The following is a 19425-nucleotide window of genomic DNA, read 5'->3' as shown; positions in this document are numbered from 1 at the left end:
CGTAAAATAAAGTTGATGCTCGTGAACGGATTTCTTCCTTTGCTATGGGGAACTTACCCACACCCACCGGCAGCCCCTGGAGGTTCACCTGGGATTTGTATGTGCCAGCAACTATGTTGCGCCTAAAGCGTAACACCCAGCGGTGAGTGCATGGTACACTTCACCTCTGTATCCATTGTCGTGGGATAGCAGCATCCAGATCAACACATTGTTTCTTTTTGTTTCTTTCTAATTGAAAATTAACCATAAATACAAGGGTGCTTGTGGCTTTTATTTTAGATTTCTTTAACATTCAACGACATCAACATTCCTGACTCTATAGCGTGTATCTCAGGTTATATTACAATCTATGATGGACCCAGCATAAATTCTCCTCCTATCTTACAAAAATTGTGTGTCAGTATACAGCTACCTGCAATAATCGGTTCCACTACCCAGATGCTGATTGAATTTGTCAGCAATAATGATACCACATCTATGCGATTCAGTGCTTCATATAAAACGGGTGAGTAACAAGCAAATGGCGTTGAAATATATGTATGAGTTCACACAATATACTTTACATCTCAAATAAAAAAAATGTATTTTTTTTACTGTTCTATTAAAATCTCAATATGTCGACAATATAAAATAAACAAAACCCAGTGCAGTGGAAAGTCATTGTTACGCCTAGCGCTCCGGGTCCCCGCTCCTCCCCGGAGCGCTCACGGCGTCTCTCTCCCCGCAGCGCCCCGGTCAGTCCCGCTGACCGGGAGCGCTGCACTGTCATGGCCGTCGAGGATGCGATTCGCACAGCGGGACGCGCCCGCTCGCGAATCGCATCCCAGATCACTTACCCGTCCCGGTCCCCTGCTGTCATGTGCTGGCGCGCGCGGCTCCGCTCTCTAGGGCGCACGCGCGCCAGCTCTCTGAGACTTAAAGGGCCAGTGCACCAATGATTGGTGCCTGGCCCAATTAGCTTAATTGGCTCCCACCTGCTCCCAGACTATATCTGCTCACTGCCCCTGCACTCCCTTGCCGGATCTTGTTGCCTTGTGCCAGTGAAAGCGTTTAGTGTGTCCAAAGCCTGTGTACCTGAACTTCTGCTATCCTTCCTGACTACGAACCTTGCCGCCTGCCCCCGACCTTCTGCTATGTCTGACCTTGCCTCTGCCTAGTCCTTCTGTCCCACGCCTTCTCAGCAGTCAGCGAGGTTGAGCCGTTGCTAGTGGATACGACCTGGTTGCTACTGCCGCAGCAAGACCATCCCGCTTTGCGGCGGGCTCTGGTGAAAACCAGTAGCCTCTTAGAACCGGTCCACTAGCACGGTCCACGCCAATCCCTCGCTGACACAGCGGATCCACAACCCGTAAGCCGAATCGTGACAGTAGATCCGGCCATGGATCCCGCTGAGGTGCCGCTGCCAAGTCTCGCTGATCTTCCCACGGTGGTCGCTCAGCAATCGCAGCAGATTGCCCAACAAGGACAGCAGCTGTCGCAGTTGACCGCCATGTTACAGCAACTTCTGCCTCTGCTACAGCAGCAACCATCTCCTCCGCCAGCTCCTGCACCTCCTCCGCAGCGAGTGGCCGCTCCTAGCCTTCGCTTGTCCCTGCCGGACAAATTTGATGGGGACTCTAAACTCTGCCGTGGATTTTTGTCTCAGTGTTCCCTGCATATGGAGATGTTGTCGGACTTGTTTCCTACAGAACGGTCTAAGGTGGCGTTCGTAGTAAGCCTTCTTTCAGGAAAGGCCTTGTCTTGGGCCACACCGCTCTGGGACCGCAATGATCCTGCCACAGCCACAGTCCAGGCCTTCTTCGCTGAAGTCCGGTGTGTCTTCGAGGAGCCAGCCCGAGCTTCTTCTGCCGAGACTGCCCTGTTGAACCTGGTCCAGGGTAATTCTTCAGTGGGCGAGTACGCCATCCAATTTCGTACTCTTGCTTCCGAGTTATCATGGAATAACGAGGCTCTCTGCGCGACCTTTAAAAAAGGCCTATCCAGTCGCATCAAGGATGTGCTGGCCGCACGAGAGGTTCCTGCCAACCTGCAAGAACTCATCCATTTGGCTACCCGCATTGACATGCGTTTTTCTGAGCGACACCAAGAGCTCCGCCAGGAAAAAGACTTAGATCTCTGGGCACCTCTCCCACAGCATCCGTTGCAATCTACGCCTGGGCCTCCCGCCGAGGAGGCCATGCAAGTGGATCGGTCTCGCCTGACCCAGGAAGAGAGGAATCGCCGTAGGGAAGAAAATCTCTGTCTTTACTGTGCCAGTACCGAGCATTTCTTGGTGGATTGCCCTATCCGTCCTCCACGTCTGGGAAACGCACGCACGCACCCAGCTCACGTGGGTGTGGCGTCTCTTGGTTCTAAGTCTGCTTCTCCACGTCTCACGGTGCCCGTGCGGATTTCTCCTTCAGCCAACTCCTCCCTCTCAGCCGTGGCCTGCTTGGACTCTGGTGCCTCTGGGAATTTTATTTTGGAGTCGTTTGTGAATAAATTCAGCATCCCGGTGACCCGTCTCGTCAAGCCGCTCTACATTTCCACGGTCAACGGAGTCAGATTGGATTGCACCGTGCGTTACCGCACAGAACCCCTCCTGATGTCTATTGGACCCCACCACGAAAGGATTGAGTTATTCGTCCTTCCCAACTGTACCTCTGAGGTCCTCCTCGGTCTGCCATGGCTCCGGCTTCATTCTCCCACCCTTGATTGGACCACCGGGGAGATCAAGAACTGGGACTCTGCCTGCCATAGGAAGTGCCTCTCCCCCCCTCCCAGTCCCGTCAGGCAAGCCTCAGTGCCTCCTCATGGCCCCCGTCCTGGTGTCACACTGCCCCGTGCCAGGCTTCGCCCTCTGCCCTCCCTCCCCATTCCCACTCCTGCTGTACTGCCTGCCGTTGAGGAAACCCTCCATTCTTTCCCGGTGTCCTCATCCCAGGGGAGGCAGTTACCGGACAAAGAAAAGGGGAGACCTAAGGGGGGGGGTACTGTTACGCCTAGCGCTCCGGGTCCCCGCTCCTCCCCGGAGCGCTCACGGCGTCTCTCTCCCCGCAGCGCCCCGGTCAGTCCCGCTGACCGGGAGCGCTGCACTGTCATGGCCGTCGGGGATGCGATTCGCACAGCGGGACGCGCCCGCTCGCAAATCGCATCCCAGATCACTTACCCGTCCCGGTCCCCTGCTGTCATGTGCTGGCGCGCGCGGCTCCGCTCTCTAGGGCGCGCGCGCGCCAGCTCTCTGAGACTTAAAGGGCCAGTGCACCAATGATTGGTGCCTGGCCCAATTAGCTTAATTGGCTCCCACCTGCTCCCAGACTATATCTGCTCACTGCCCCTGCACTCCCTTGCCGGATCTTGTTGCCTTGTGCCAGTGAAAGCGTTTAGTGTGTCCAAAGCCTGTGTACCTGAACTTCTGCTATCCTTCCTGACTACGAACCTTGCCGCCTGCCCCCGACCTTCTGCTACGTCTGACCTTGCCTCTGCCTAGTCCTTCTGTCCCACGCCTTCTCAGCAGTCAGCGAGGTTGAGCCGTTGCTAGTGGATACGACCTGGTTGCTACTGCCGCAGCAAGACCATCCCGCTTTGCGGCGGGCTCTGGTGAAAACCAGTAGCCTCTTAGAACCGGTCCACTAGCACGGTCCACGCCAATCCCTCGCTGACACAGCGGATCCACAACCCGTAAGCCGAATCGTGACAGTCATGCTGGTTTTACTCTTGTATATTGCATTGGGATTCTGCTTTTAAAGGGGTACTCCACCCCTAGACACCTTATCCCCTATCCAAAGGATAGGGGATAAGATGTCTGATCGCAGGGGTCCCGCAGCTGGGGACCCCCGCAATATAGCATGCGGCACCCACCTGTTTCTGCTCCAGAAGCTCTGGAGGGTCTGGGTCCCGACCACCGGAACGGAAGTCCGTGACGTCACGACTCCGCCCCGTGTGACTTCATGCCCCGTCCCCTCAATGCAAGTCTATGCCCCCCCCCATAGACTTGCATTGAGGGGACGGGGCGTGAAGTCACACGGGGGCAGAGTCGTGACGTCATGGACTTCCGTTCCGGTGGTCGGGACCCAGACCCTCCAGCGCTTCCGGAGCAGAAACAGGAGGGTGCCGCATGCTATATTGTGGGGGTCCCCAACTGTGGGACCCCCGCGATCAGATGAAAAGATGTCTAGGGGTTGAGTACCCCTTTAAATATATTATATCATATATTAAAGACAGAAATATTAAGCTAGCAGTAGCTAGCAGTAGCTGTCGATTGTCTATTATATGAAGCCAAGAGCCTCATATAAAATGACGCTTTGCCGTACATACAGTGGTCAGAGGTCAAAGGTCAGGGGACAAGAGGACATTAGTAGTAAAGATGGGAACTGTAGCAGTTTGGTGCTCAGTAATGTTAATAAAATTAATCATTAACCCTTTAATCAGGGAACTCTGGTGGAAAAAAATAAAACTCTCAATATGTTTAGGCTGCTACAGTTTAAAAAATAAACCTGGACTCACCACTCGCTTCCCTGGTATGGCCGTTCCGCCTTCCGCTGAGATTTTCTCCCCGCCTTGGCAAGTGATTGGTTAAATGGCAGTGTGGTGTATTCTGCCCTGGTCCAGATCTTCCCCTTGATACCCAATCTGTCATATTGCCGCTTGACCAATCACTGGCCAAGGTGGGACATCGCTGTAGCCAGTGATTAGCGGAGCCCCATTGTTATATGTTGGTCCCCAGAAGCAGAAAGAAGACACAGAGTGGGATGGGACAATGATTTTAGGGAACATATATTATTATTTACTTTTTATAACACCCTTGGTTCTTGGGTGCTGTACTTAGGGTTAGAGTTCAAATACAGAGGGTATGATTACACAAACATAAGTACAATTAACATGAAACTGATTAAATATCAGACAGATGGAAAGAGGACCCCTGCCCACAAGGGCTTACTATATACAAGGAGAGGGGAGGGAAACAGTAGGTGATGGATATAGCTGGTCATCTGTATGGGTACTCCGCCCCTAGATATATATATAAAAAACAAATATATATATTTATATATATATATATATATATATATATATATATATATATATACATAGTAAATTTGAGTAGCCGTATTAGTCCAGTGATGCAGATGCAAATCATAAAATGTTGCAGTATCTTGTAATACCTGTTTTATTGGACTAACAGCATTTTGTAGAGACAAGCTTTCGGGATTCCTCCCTTTATCAAGATTTGCTTTGGACTTAATAAAGGGAGGAATCCCGAAAGCTTGTCTCTACAAAATGCTGTTAGTCCAATAAAAAAGGTATTACAAGATACTGCAAGATTTTATGATTTGCATCTATATATATATATTTTTTTTTATTTTATTTTTTTTTTTCACCGGTCCCTGTGGCTATCAACGGCCGGGACCCGCGGCTAATACAGGACATCACCGATCGCGGTGATGCCCTGTATTAACCCTTCAGACTCGGCGATCAAAGCTGACTGCCGCGTCTGAAGGGAAAGTGACACTAACCTGGCTGTTCAGTCGGGCTGTTCGGGACCGCCGCGATTTCACCGCGGTGGTCCCGAACAGCCCGACTGAATAGCCGGGTTAGTGCTTACAGGACACCGGGAGGGACCTTACCTGCCTCCTCGGTGTCTTCTCCGTTCAGGGATCCCCTGTATGGCCGGCGCTCTTCTTCCTCGTCATCACGTCATCGCGTATGTGCGTCGGCGTGCGTAACCACGTGATGACGGCGACGGAGAGCGAGGATACCCGGCCGGCAGCAGAGACGTTCCGGAGCGACGGGGACACGGCGACAGCAGTGGAGCGACATCCAGGGCAGCGGTGACGGGTCCGGAGCGGCGAGGACACGTGAGTATTACCTCCTAAGCAGTGGTCTTCAATCTGCAGACCTCCAGATGGAGGTCCGCAGGTTGAAAACCACTATTGGGTTCAAAATCTTTATTTTTTTAGATTTTGCACCTATAAATTGGGTGCGTCTTATACGCCGGTGCGTCCTATAGGGCGAAAAATACGGTAGGTGGTAAATAGTAGACCAGTGCATAGCAGAAAAAAATTACTTCTATTGGTTTTGTTTTGTTAAGCACATTTCTGTTCTGTTTTATTTTTTTCATCCTCATTTGGTATCCTGAACTTTTTGCTATTCCCACTATGGAAACATTAGTTTCTACAAGTTTAGTTTCTTTTATGCTAAGCACATTTTTTTTTGTTTTATTGTTTCATTTGTTCTAAACTATTCATTATTGTGAAAGAAATGATAGCTTTGGACAGATTTGGCTTTTGTAAGTGTGTCGTTGTTGTATAGTTACAAAATGGCGTTTATACTTTTGTTTTATTTAAATACAAAAAGGGATAACCAGATTGCTTGGCCATAGATACCTTTCACACAATGGGGGGGGGGGGGGTGAGATTCATTTTGAATTATCATATTCCTACAACTATATGAATCATTTTTTACCATAGTTTTGAATGGATCTGAATGTCCGAATAGGTAAATATGGGTACGAAAGACGATTAGTTAGATTAGTTACAAAATGAATTGCACTGAAGTGCTGCTGGTCAAGTGGCCCGTGATGGCATCATGGCACAGAGCAAGCAGTCAGTACAGAGAGCCATGGACAGGAAGGGAATATCAGGACTGAAGGTTGTAATGGTGATTGAGGAGATGAGGAAATTGAGCTCCTAAGGCTGAGTTCACTTCATGAAGTCTCTGGCCGGAATTTCCACCAGCGGTCCTGAGGTTGGCGCTAGGACCCTGCGGTTTGCATTGCCGTAGACAGCAATGCATTTCTGAGCAGATCCGCCGAAATAATATGTGTACGCGAACAATCTTTTCTTGGACCGCCCAGATGGGCATAGCTGTCTATGGGACACGGCACTGCAGTCCCTGCAGATTCCGTAGTGTAGACCAGGTCTAATAGCTGGACAAAGAGGTCCTGAGATTATTTGGTAAATTATGCTAAGCACTTAGCTGCAGAGCAGTAAAAATGATAGATAGATATTAGATCAGTGGTTCTTAACCTGGGTTCGATCGAACCCCAGGGGTTCGGTGAGTCAGTCCCGGGGGTTCGGCGGGGGAGGTTGCAACAGGACAAGCCAAGCAATTGCTCGGGGCCCCGAGTAGAGCCGGTGTTTGACCGTCCTGTAGCGACGGGGCAATTCCCCCCATCACTATTAACTCCCTGCGGCCCCACGTTAAGTTTTAAAACGCAGGGCCGCCGGGATGCCACTCACGTCCCGTGCGTGCGCCCATGGAAACGAAGGCGCCGAGGACCGGAGGATAGAGAAGGAGGAAGACGCGCGCTGGCCAGCTTGGTAAGTGACCAGCCGCACGTCATCTTCGGTGCACTGAAGTTGGCAGTACACAGGAATACAGCCTCCAGCCATACACTGTATATGGCTGGAGGCTGTATGTCTGTGGGGGAACACTGCCTACATCAGTGGTCTTCAACCTGTGGACCTCCAGATGTTGCAAAACTACAACTCCCAGCTTGCCCGGACAGCCAACTGGCCTACATAATGTGGGGGAACACTGCCTGCCGAATGTGGGGGAACTCTGTCTGCCTAATGTGGGGGAACTGTCAGCCTAATGTGGGGGAACTGTCTGCCTAATGTGGGGGAACTGTCAGCCTAATGTGGGGGAACTGTCTGCCTAATGTAGGGGAACACTGCCTGCCTAATGTGGGGGAACACTTCCTGCCTAATGTGGGGGACCTCTGCCTAATGTGGGGGAACACTGCCTGCCTAATGTGGAGGAACACTGCCTGCCTAATGTGGGGGAACTCTGTCTGCCTAATGTGGGGGAACACTGCCTGCATAATGTGGGGGAACACTGTTGGCCTAATGTGGGGGAACACTGCCTGCCTAATGTGTGGGAACTCTGTCTGCCTAATGTGGGGGAACACTGCCAGCCTAATGTGGGGGAACACTGCCTGCCTAATGTGAGGGAACACTGCCTGTCTAATGTGGGGGAACACTGCCTGCCTAATGTGGGGGAACTCTGTCTGCCTAATGTGAGGGAACACTGCCTGCCTAATGTGGGGGAACTCTGTCTGCCTAATGTGAGGGAACACTGCCTGCCTAATGTGGGGGAACACTGCCATTGTTGCGAATGACATGAGAGTGGCACTTTCCAAGGTAAAGCCGCGCATTTCTGAACTGGTCTCTGAAAGACAACAGCAGAAGTCACTGATTTGCAGTAAACATTCATTATGTTTTTGTGTGAAAATCATGTTTTCATGGTTTTGTTCTTAATGGTTTTGTTTATTTTGTGCACCTATGTATAAATATATACTTAAATAGATACCTCCTATGTTTTGAATTTGAAAAAATCATATTTTATTTTTCCAATTATGAGGGGTTCGGTGAATGCGCATATGATACTGGTGGGGTTCAGTACCTCCAACAAGGTTAAGAACCACTGTATTAGATATATAGATAGTAGGTCTCATACTGTATATAATGTGTGTTATTTGCATTACTATATCTCTTATGTTTACTTTGTATCTTTTTAGTTCCATGTGGAGGAACTTACTTTTCTCTAGTAGATGACTTCACATCTCCAGGTTACTCTTCAGGGTCCTATTACTCCAACTTAGACTGTAATTATACAATTAATGCCCCGGCAGGCTACAGGGTGAGTTATGTGATTCCATTTACTGTACCTAAATATCACAAATGTCTAATACATCTCTCCAGACTTTTTACAAACATGTCCAGGGTCATGCAATGATAGGACAAAAAGCTATGCTCACTTCCAGGTCACTGCTGCAAACTCTCCAATGCATCCATGCCTTTTTTTTGGGGGGGGTAAGAAGGTCCAAAGTGCTGCACATTGTTTTTCCCGGTCTGAGGTGTTTTTTTGTGCCCCCGTAGATCCATGCGTCCGCTCCTCCCCCAGCTCTCCGAACATTTCCGAAGCTAGAGCTGGGGGAGGGCAGAGCAAGGGGAGGGAGGAGGTTCACGCCCCCTCCCACATCTCCCCTCCCTGAGCTCGGCTGGACGCAGATCTCTACGGCATGCCCCCTCCCTGAGGACATAGATCTCCACGGCAGGTCCCCTCCCTCATCTCCCCTCCCTGAGGACATAAATCTCCACGGCAGGTCCCCTCCCTCATCTCCCCTCCCTGAGGACGTAAATCTCCACGGCAGGTCCCCTTCCTCATCTCCCCCAGCAGATCTCCACGGCAGGTCCCTTCCCTCATCTCCCCCAGCAGATCTCCACGGCAGGTCCCCTCCCTCATCTCCCCGAGCTGAGGACGTAGAGCAGTGCTCCCAATGAGCTCTATGTGTAAAGGGGGACATACTGCAGGGGCTAAAGGGGGACATACTGCACGGGCTAAAGGGGGACATACTGCACGGGCTAAAGGGGGACATACTGCACGGGCTAAAGGGGGATGTTCGGAGAGCTGGGGGAGGAGCGGACGCATGGATCTACGGGGGCGCAAAAAACCACCTCACACCGGCAAAAACCCAGTGGCCAGATGTTAACTGAAAGTAAACTGGAATTTATAACCCACTTACCATTTTTCCATTGGTGTTTATACCCTCATGGGCTTTTTTCTGCTGTTTTAGAATCAGTGGCAGTTTTCCCAAATTTCAGCATACTGAGACTATGGTGTCTTTCCGGCAAAAAATGCCATAGTTTCAGCATCTATGGAAGTGAGTTGTGATGCATAGCAACCCTACTTACCTCTGCCGACCGTACAATACATATCGCTGCCTAGCGTAGTGCTGTATGCTGTCACTGCTACTAAAGGGGCTGAGCTGTGCCCACAGCTATACAGCCAAGGATACAACTGATGCTGGGCAAAAAAATATGCATTGTATATCTCCTGGCCAGCAAGAACATACAGTAAACCCAGGGCCGGCGTTAGGGCGGGGCAAACCAGGCAATTGCCAAGGGCCCCCATCCCCCAGGGGGCCCCTGCCGGCTGCTCAGTAGGGGGGGGGGGGGGGCAACTGTTTTAAAGTGGCCACAGCGCCTGCTGCTTGTTAAAGATTAGCAGCCAGGCTGCGGCCACTTTAAAACAGTGACCAGCTGCGGGCCCGGACACATGTTTCCTTACCTGGCTGCTCTCGGCAGGCTCAGGTAATGCGTCGGGTCTTGTGGGCTGTGTGGATAATATGACGAGTGACGTCACCTGCCGGCTCCTCTGCACGGCGTCAGGGATGTCACTCATTATTCCCTGCAGCTGTTGCTGCTTAAGTTTAGCAGTCCGGCCGCGGCTGCAGGAAATTAGGAGTAACGTCCCTGACGCCGTGCAGAGGAGCCGGCAGGTGATGTCACTCGTCATTTTATCCACACAGCCCACAAGACCCGACACATTACCTCAGCCTGCCGAGCGCGGCCAGGTAAGTAAATATGAAAAAGGAAAAAGTAGGGGAAGAGGCGGGAGAGCAATGAGCAGGGGAACTATACTGCCAACCTAATGTGGGGGAACATACTGCCAACCTAATGTGGGGGAACATACTGCCAACCTAATGTGGGGGAACTATACTGCACCTAATGTGGGGGGAATATACTGCCAACCTAATGTGGGGAAGCTATACTGCCAACCTAATGTGGGAGAACATACTGCCAACCTAATGTGGGGGAACTATACTCTACCTAATGTGGGGGGAATATACTGCCAACCTAATGTGGGGGAACTATACTGCCAACCTAATGTGGGGGAACTATACCGCCAACCTAATGTGGGGGAACAACAGCCTAAGTGGGGGATCTATAATGCCAACCTAATGTGCGGGATCTATACTGCCAACCTAATGTGGGGGAAGCTATACTGCCAACCTAATGTGGGGGAAACGATACTGCCAACCTAATGTGGGGGAAACTATACTGCCAACCTAATGTGGGGAAGCTATACTGCCAACCTAATGTGGGCGTACTACACTGTCTACCTAATGTGGGGGAACATACTGCCAACTTAATGTGGGGGAACTATACTGCCAACCTAATGTGGGGGAACTATACTGCCAACCTAATGTGGGGAAGCTATACTGCCAACCAAATGTGGGGGTACTATACTGTCTACATAATGTGGGGGAACATACTGCCAACTTAATGTGGGGGAACTATACTGTCTACCTAATGTGGGGGAACTATACTACCAACTTATTGTGGGGGAATCTTGCTGCCAACCTAATATGGGGGAACTATGCTGCCAACCTAATGTAGCGGAACTAAACTGCCAACCTAATGTGGGAGAACTATACAAAAATATAAAATTGTACTATTCTGATCCCTATAATTCTTTTTTTCTGTATATGGGGATGTATGAGGGTCATTTTTTGGGCTGTGATTTGTGGGTTTTAATCTGTACCATTTTTGTTTTGATTGGACATTTCAATTGCTTTTTAGATATTTTTTATGGTATTTGAAGTGACCAAAAATGTGCATATCTGGTTAGTGCACTATTACGACTTTTGGGGCCCCACTTTTGATTTTGCCTAGGGCCACGCTAAGCCTAAAACCGGCCCTGAGTAAACCAGTGATCTGTATAGCTGCTGGCACAGCTCTGCCCCACTAATAGTAGGGACTCCTGTCAGTGTAATAAAACTAAAGGTGAAAAAAGCCGATATTCTATAATGCAGTGCACACCTTTCAGTAACAACAATATTCTGTATAAAATATTCATCTTTATTAGCAAAATATTTACAAAAATACATGAAAACAAAAAGTGCAATTTAAAACATTAAAATTGCTCTAACCAGAGCAACCTCCTACAAAAACATGAGGGGAGGATGTAACCACCTTCAAAAGGGCACATGTATATAAATGGTGGGCAGATGATACTGCTCAGTACGTCTAGAGCCCCAACCTCATGTGTAAACCCTATACAGTGGTCTTTCAACATACGATGGTAATCCGTTCCAAATGAACCATCGTTTGTTGAAACCATCGCATGTTGAGGGATCTGTGCAATGTAAAGTATAGGACAGTGGTCTACAACCTGCGGACCTCCAGATGTTGCAAAACTACAACACCCAGCATGCCCGGACAGCCAACGGCTGTCTGGGCATGCTGGGAGTTGTAGTTTTGCAATATCTTGAGGTCTGCAGGTTGTAGACCACTGGTATTGGAGGTTATACTCACGTGTCCCCGCCGCTCCGGACCGTCACCGCTCGTCACCGATGCCCTGGATGTCGCCTTCCATCGCTGTCGCCGCGTCCCCGGGGCGTCCCCAACGCTCCGTCAAGGCCTCTGCTTCCCCGGCATCCTCGCTCTCCGTCGCCGCCATCACGTCGCTACGCACGCCGCTCCTATTGGATGACGGGACGGCGTGCGCAGCAACGTGATGACGACGATGGAGTGCGCCGACGATGCAGGGGATCCCGAAGAGGACGCGCCGGAGCCCCGAGGACAGGTAAGTGATCGTCAGCGGACCACACGGGGCACCATAAACGGCTATCCGGTGGTGGCTGAAGCAGTCTGCGCTGCCGGATAGCCGTTTATGCGATGGCCCCGACATAAATAAGCATCGTATGTTGATGCTGGCAAAAAAACAATACCTAGTATACAGAATCAAATTACACAGTAACAGTAGTACTGAGCAGTATCATCTGCCCACCATTTATATACATGTGCCCTCTTGAGGGTGGTTACAGCTGAAGCAGTCTGCGCTGCCAGATAGCCGTTTATGCGATGGCCCCAACATACAAAAGCATCGTATATTGATGTTGATGTCTCTGAGAGGCCATTGTATGTTGAAATTATCGTATGTCGGGGACATCGTAGGTCGGGGGGTCACTGTACTGTACAACCTGTGGAGGTACCGTATTTTTCGCCCTATAGGACGCACCGGCGTATAAGACGCACCCAATTTATAGGTGCAAAATCAAAAAAAAATGTAGATTTTGAACCCAATAGTGGTCTTCAACCTGCGGACCTCCAGATGTTGCAAAACTACAACTCCCAGCATGCCCGGACAGCCGTTGGCTGTCCGGGCATGCTGGGAGTTCTAGTTTTGCAATATCTGGAGGTCCGCAGATTGAAGACCACTGCATAGGAGGTAAAACTCACGTGTCCCCGCCGCTCCGGACCCGTCACCGCTGCCCTGGATGTCGCTCCATCGCTGTCGCCGTGTCCCCGTCGTTCCGGAACATCTCTGCTGCCGGCCGGGTATCCTCGCTCTCCGTCGCCGCCATCACGTCGTTACGCACGCCGACGAACGTACGCGACGACGTGATGACGAGGAAGGAGAGCGCCGGCCATACAGGGGATCCCTGAACGGAGAAGACACCAAGGAGGCAGGTAAGGTCCCTCCCGGTGTCCTGTAAGCACTAACCTGGCTATTCAGTCGGGCTGTTCAGGACCGCCGCGGTGAAATTTCACTGCGGCGGTCCCGAACAGCCCGACTGAACAGCCGGGTTAGTGTCACTTTCCCTTCAGACGCGGCGGTCAGCTTTGATCGCCGCGTCTGAAGGGTTAATACAGGGCATCACCGCGATCGGTGATGTCCTGTATTAGCCGCGGGTCCCGGCGGTTGATGGCCACAGAGACCGCCGCCATAGGTGTGTATTCGCCATATAAGACGCACCGACTTTTCCCCCCCAGTTTTGGGGAAGAAAAAGTGCTTCTTATACAGCAAAAAATACGGTAAAAATCCTGGTGTTTTTTCAGGTAAAAAAAAAAAACGACGGAAAAAATCCAAGTGGAAACCTAGCCTAATTCTAATTTTCTTTATTCTATTATCTGGTTGTAAATGTTTGACCTCTCCTTCACGCAAATCTCTCTAACTATAAGCTTTGACATAGAGCCAGGCCTTCAGTGCAGGTATGATACGCTGTTGGTTTATACCAGTGGGACTATCAATGGAAGCAAACGTACACTTTGTGGCATCAACACAGTGTCAACTACTTCGGAAAGCAACGTAATGCTACTGAATTTCCAGACGGACGCATACACACAACGGCTTGGGTTCTTTGCGCAATACTATATCTGTAAGTAAACGTCTCCCCTAGTTTTTTATTTATTTAACTCTTTTATCTAGCTAGGATTGTGTGTGTGTGTGGGGGGGGGGGTATAAATATAAATTAAAATATAGGATAGTAGCTATGTTAAAGCGGTACTCCTCCCCTAGATATCTTATCCTTATGCATTTGCATAAATATTGCTATTACTTCCTATTTATAATTTAAAGGGGTACTCTGCCCCTAGAAATCTTATCCTCTTTCCAAAGGATAGGGGATAAGATGTCTGATCGTGAGGGTCCCGCCGCTGGGACCCCCTGCAATCTCTCCTGCAGCCCCCCAGACATCCGGTGCATGGAGTGCTGATGACTGGCGATGCAGGGGCCGGAGACTCGTTAAAACACGCCCCCTCAATGTAAGTCTATGGGAGGGGGCGTGGCACCTGCCACGCCCCCTCCCGTAGACTTACATTGAGGGGGTTTGGCGTGACATCACAAGGGAACGGGGCCGTGACGTTACGAGCCTCCGGCCCCTGCATAGCCAGAGCCAGTCATCAGGCATGGAGCAAGTTCGCTCCATGCACCAGAGGGGGTGCTGCAGGAGAGATTGCGGTGCTGGGGGGGTCAGGGGTGCTGCAGGAGAGGTTGCCGTGGGGTCCCAGCGGAGGGACCCCCATGATCAGACATCTTATCCCCTGTCCTTTGGAAAGAGGATAAGATGTCTAGGGGCGGAGTACCCCTTTAAATTATAAATAGGAAGTAATAGCAATATTTATGCAAATGCATAGAGAATCCATTATAAATAATGTATAAGGAGGATGGAATATGGAAACTAATATGGAATATGATCAAATCAGAAAAAAAAGGGACAAAGAAAAACAAAAAAGGAGAAAAAAGAAAAAGAAGGAAAAATGAGAGAAAATGACAAAGAAAGTGTCCTGCTTGCTTGAATTAGAATGCAAGTTTATTCAATTAACAGTACAGGAAATAAAAATGGAATCAAGTAGTCACAGGGCTAATTTGGCCACCAACTACATCGATATTGTTCACAGAAAAAATGCGCAAAAATCACATCGCTGTATAAAAATATAAAAACTTATATAATTTATATAATGGTGAGTCCCATAAAACAAGTAATGGGTTAGCAGATCGTTACAGTAAAAGGATGTAAAGTGTCTCCAGGACATATAAATAGCGACAATTACATTAGTGTGTATGATTTTGCATATGTGTTTTATACCGAAGGTCTTTGGCCAAAAAACATTGCTCCACGGTCAGTCAGTGGAAACGGCAAATGCTGTGAATATTGGTCCATACACCGTATATGGATACACACTGGGCCTCATGTATTAAGGCTTTTCTGAGTAGATTTTGTAAGGTTTTTAGTGTCACGGTTTTCGTGTGACAGAATTTCCAACAAAAGATCCAAAAAACCCTAATAAGGCTGGGTTCACATCACTTTTTGGCCATACAATTTTTTATCAGGTTTTATAAGCCAAACCGTATTCCTCCAAACCGGACCAAACCATACGCAACCGTGTGCTTAAAAAAGAAACCGTATGCGGTTGGAAAATGTGTGTCCAGTTGCATACATTTAAAAAAAAATTTTAGTCCAATCCGGTTTTTACATTTTTTGTTCTAAAATTTTATTTTAGGATCGCTATGCGCATGTGCAAAGTAAAAAAACGTATAGTGAAAACCGGATTGAACCGTAGACACCTACGGTTCTCTTTGACTTTCATGTTAAAACAACCGTATACGGCTACAATATGGTTTTTCACCTAGACACGAAACCGTGGTCGACCACGGTTTTGAGTACGGGGGCAAAAAAGTTAAAAAAAAAACTGTATTGGAAGCAAAACAGACGTAACTGGATGAATCGTTGTGCATCCAGTTTTCAATGACTTGTCTATGGATACGGTTTCCGATAGAGTTGAATACGGTTTAAAAAAACAAAACCGTACATGGCAACCGTAGGGACTAAATGTGATGTAAACCCAGCCTAACTCTCCACTTTAGTCAGAAAACCCTAGAAATGTGTGTGGCCATCAGGGAAAAGGGGCGTCTCTCCCCAAAAAAAACTACGTTTTAAAAAAAAAATACAACTTTACTAATGTTTCCACATAAAATTTGGTGGATTTGAGCTCTGGAAGACCTGGCAGGTAAAAAAAAAAAAAGCAAAACGTAGGGAAAATCCCCAAATACAAGATACAATAGTAAATGCCATGGAAAACTACCTGTCGGAAACAAAAATCCCACAAAAAAAAAACTATACTCCACTCTTAGTAAATGAGGGCCATAGTGTGTAACTACATCATTAAAGGGGTAATCCACTGCCCAAGTGTCCAGAACGTTTTGTTCCGAACGCTGGGTGCGGGCTGCAGGGGTCGTGACATCATGGCCACGCCCCTCGTGATGTCACGCAATGCCCCATCAGTGCAAGTCTCTGGGAGGGGGCGTCGCCACGCCCCCTCCCATAGACTTGCACTGAGGGGGCGTTGCGCGACATCACGAGGGGCTTGGCCATGACGTCACGACCCCCGCAGCCCGCACCCAGCGTTCTGAACCAAATTTTCGGAACGCTGGGGCAGTGGAGTACCCCTTTAACACAGACATATGTGTGCAATAGATGATAATAGTATCCTTGTGTGGCCAAGGAGATTAAACACTGTGTGTGCGATAGATATACCCATGGGTACTGTTTGCCAATATTGAATGCACACTATGGCCCTGATTTACTATTGTAAACCTGACCTGAGTTGTCAAATTGTGTGGCAGAATTTGCGCCAAAAAATTCATAAACCCAACCAACTCCCCATAGTATTTAGAAATCCCTAAAAGGAGGTGTGTCCACCACTTAAAAGGGAGTGTCCCCCAATGTGCCCAAGAATCATTCTATTATTCTTTCTAATTTTGGCAAAAGAGTTGCGCATCTAAGTTTCTCGGATACAAGAAAAATCAGTTAGAGTGCACCGATTCTTTATTTTTCCAATTTTCCACCAATGCTGATCCTTAGACCTGAACGAGGTTTACTTTTCTGCGTGACGAGTTGTACTTTGTTATGATATCACACATTTTTCCATAAAATGTATAGCGCAACCAAAAAAATAATATTATTTATGTGAGAAAATTGAAATGAAAATGTCAATTTTGCAACTGTTCGGCGTTATCACACAGTGCACTTTATGGTACAACCGAACTGACTTGTTTTCTTTATTCTGTGGGTCAATACGATAAAAAAAAAATTAAAAAATTTTACATGCTTTTCTATTATTGTACTTCTTTGATAAAAAATAAAAAAAACTCTCATCAAGGGCTAATTTATTTGCACCTTCAATATGTTCAAATATGTTTATCATTTTTTCACCCTTTTTTTTGTAAAATAGAAAACGGGAGATTTCAATTTTTATTGGGGGAGAGGGGCTTATTGACATTTTCTTTTACCATTTCTTACAATTTATTTGACATTTTTATGTCCCATAGGGGACTACTTATAGCAATCACTCGATTGTTAAATACTGTTCACTGCTATGCATAGGCACAGCACTGATCAGTGCTATCTGCGATCTACTTCTTGGGTCTGCTAGAAGGCAGAGCAGAGAAGAAGACTGGAGCAGAGCAGCAGGAGGCACGTGAGGGGACCTCTGGCCACCATCTTGGCTCATCAGACCCCGTGGCTGTTTCGTGGGTGGTCTAATTAGTCTAACTAAGCTCCCATTATGCTACAGATGCTGTGATCAGTATTGATCATAGAATCTGAGGGTTAAAGGGGTACTCAGCTGGGATTTTTTTTTTTTTTATATATCAACTGGTGCCAGAAAGTTAAACAGATTTGTAAATTACTTCTATTTCAAAATCTTAATCCTTCCAGTACTTATCAGCAGCTGTATGCTCCAGAGGAAGTTGTATTTCTTTTTGGAATTCTTTCCAGTCTGACCCCAGTGCTCTCTGCTGACCCCTCTGTCCATGTCAGGAACTGTCCAGAGTACAAGCAAATCCCCATAGAAAATCTCTACTGCTCTGGACAGTTCCTGATTAGGACAGAGGTGTCAGCAGAGAGCACTGTGGTCAGATAGAAAAGAACTCCTGAAAGAAATACAACTTCCTCTGTGGTATACAGCAGCTGATAAGTACTGGAAGGATTAAGATTTTTAAATAGAAGTGATTTACAAATCTGTTTAACTTTATGGCTCCAGCTGATTTAAAACAAATAGTTTTCCACCGGAGTACCCCTTTAATGGTGGGCATCAGGGAGATTGCAGCCGAACCCGCCATGCATGAACTAATGGCAGCTCCTGCAGTAAAATGGAAAACAGGGGCAATTTAACTTGTTATTGAGAAAGGGGCTTAGTCACAATTGTTTAACTTTTTATTTTTTTACTATTTATATAAAAAAATGTAAGTCCCCATAGGAGACTATTTATAGCAATTACTAAATTGGTAATACTGTTAGTGCTATGCATAGATATAGCACTGATCAGTACTATCTGTGATCTACTTCTCTGGTCTTCTAGAAGGCAGAGCAGAAAAGACAGAAGATTGGAGCGATAGCGGCATTATCTGGCTCCCTTGGGGCACTAGAAGTTCCGTAGACAATGAATAACCTCTGGCATAGGTATCTCTATGCACTTACTAACAGCACTTAATGTAACACTGTCCCTTTAGTTTGTTGGTAGACGTGTCTTTTGACACCCGCCAATAATGACTCTATTTCCTCTTGATACTGTATCTTTTCAAGGCCTCTAGGAGGATGTATAACTGGGAAGTTCTGGGCAGCGGCTGCTCTATATTGGTTTGTTTGTCTGTCTGTTGATTATCTGGTGTGATGTCTTGTCTGTCAGTTTTGGTTGTACTTGTCGGGTGCAAACCCTGTTTGCTGTTTAGCTCTTTAAAGGGGTACTCCGGTAGAAAACATTTTCCTTTAAAATCAAAATTTTTTTGTCCCTATAATCGCGGCATCCCCGCTGCAATCGCGGCATCCCCAGCTGTAGCACAGGAGGAGGTCTCTTACCTTCTCCTGCGCTGTCCGATCGCCGAATGAATGCTTCAAGCCTGAGATCCAGGATTGAGCAATCAATCGCCAAAAACACTGATTGATCCATTCCTATGGAGATGCATCAATCAGTGTTAAAGATCAGTACATGCAATGTTATAGCCCCCCCTATAGGAGCTATAATATTGCATGAGAAAAGTGTAAAAAAAAAAATCATTAACCCTTTCAATTATCCCTTCCCCTAATAAAAGTTTGAATCACCCGGCATTTCCAAGAATAAAAAAAAAACACAGTGTAAATAAAAATAAACATATGTGGTATCGCCGCGTGCGGAAATGTCCGAATTATAAAAATATACCGCTTTTTAAACCGCACGTTCAATGGCGTACGCGCAAAAAAAATTCCAAAGTCCAAAATAGCGCATTTTTGATCACTTTTTATACAACAAAAAGTGAATAAAAAGTGATCAAAAAGTCTGATCAGAACAAAAATGGTACCGCTAAAAACTTCAGATCACGGAGCCAAAAATGAGCCCT

At 47.7% G+C, this 19425-nt stretch overlaps 1 protein-coding gene across 1 annotated transcript in view; it reads left to right on the top strand.

The window, feature by feature from the left end:
- Positions 1 to 13948, top strand: part of LOC130294958 (embryonic protein UVS.2-like) — a 39979-nt gene extending 26031 nt beyond the window's left edge. The window contains exons 8-10 of the mRNA XM_056545114.1: positions 280 to 505; positions 8498 to 8617; positions 13712 to 13948. Coding sequence (XP_056401089.1) covers positions 280 to 505; positions 8498 to 8617; positions 13712 to 13935 — 570 coding nt within the window. The 3' untranslated portion in view covers positions 13936 to 13948. The remainder of the gene's footprint in view (positions 1 to 279; positions 506 to 8497; positions 8618 to 13711) is intronic.
- Positions 13949 to 19425: the final 5477 nt, after the last annotated feature.

Source organism: Hyla sarda, chromosome 11, assembly GCF_029499605.1.
Source record: "Hyla sarda isolate aHylSar1 chromosome 11, aHylSar1.hap1, whole genome shotgun sequence".
Lineage (NCBI taxonomy): Eukaryota > Metazoa > Chordata > Amphibia > Anura > Hylidae > Hyla > Hyla sarda.
This window is presented reverse-complemented; position numbering and strand designations above follow the sequence as displayed.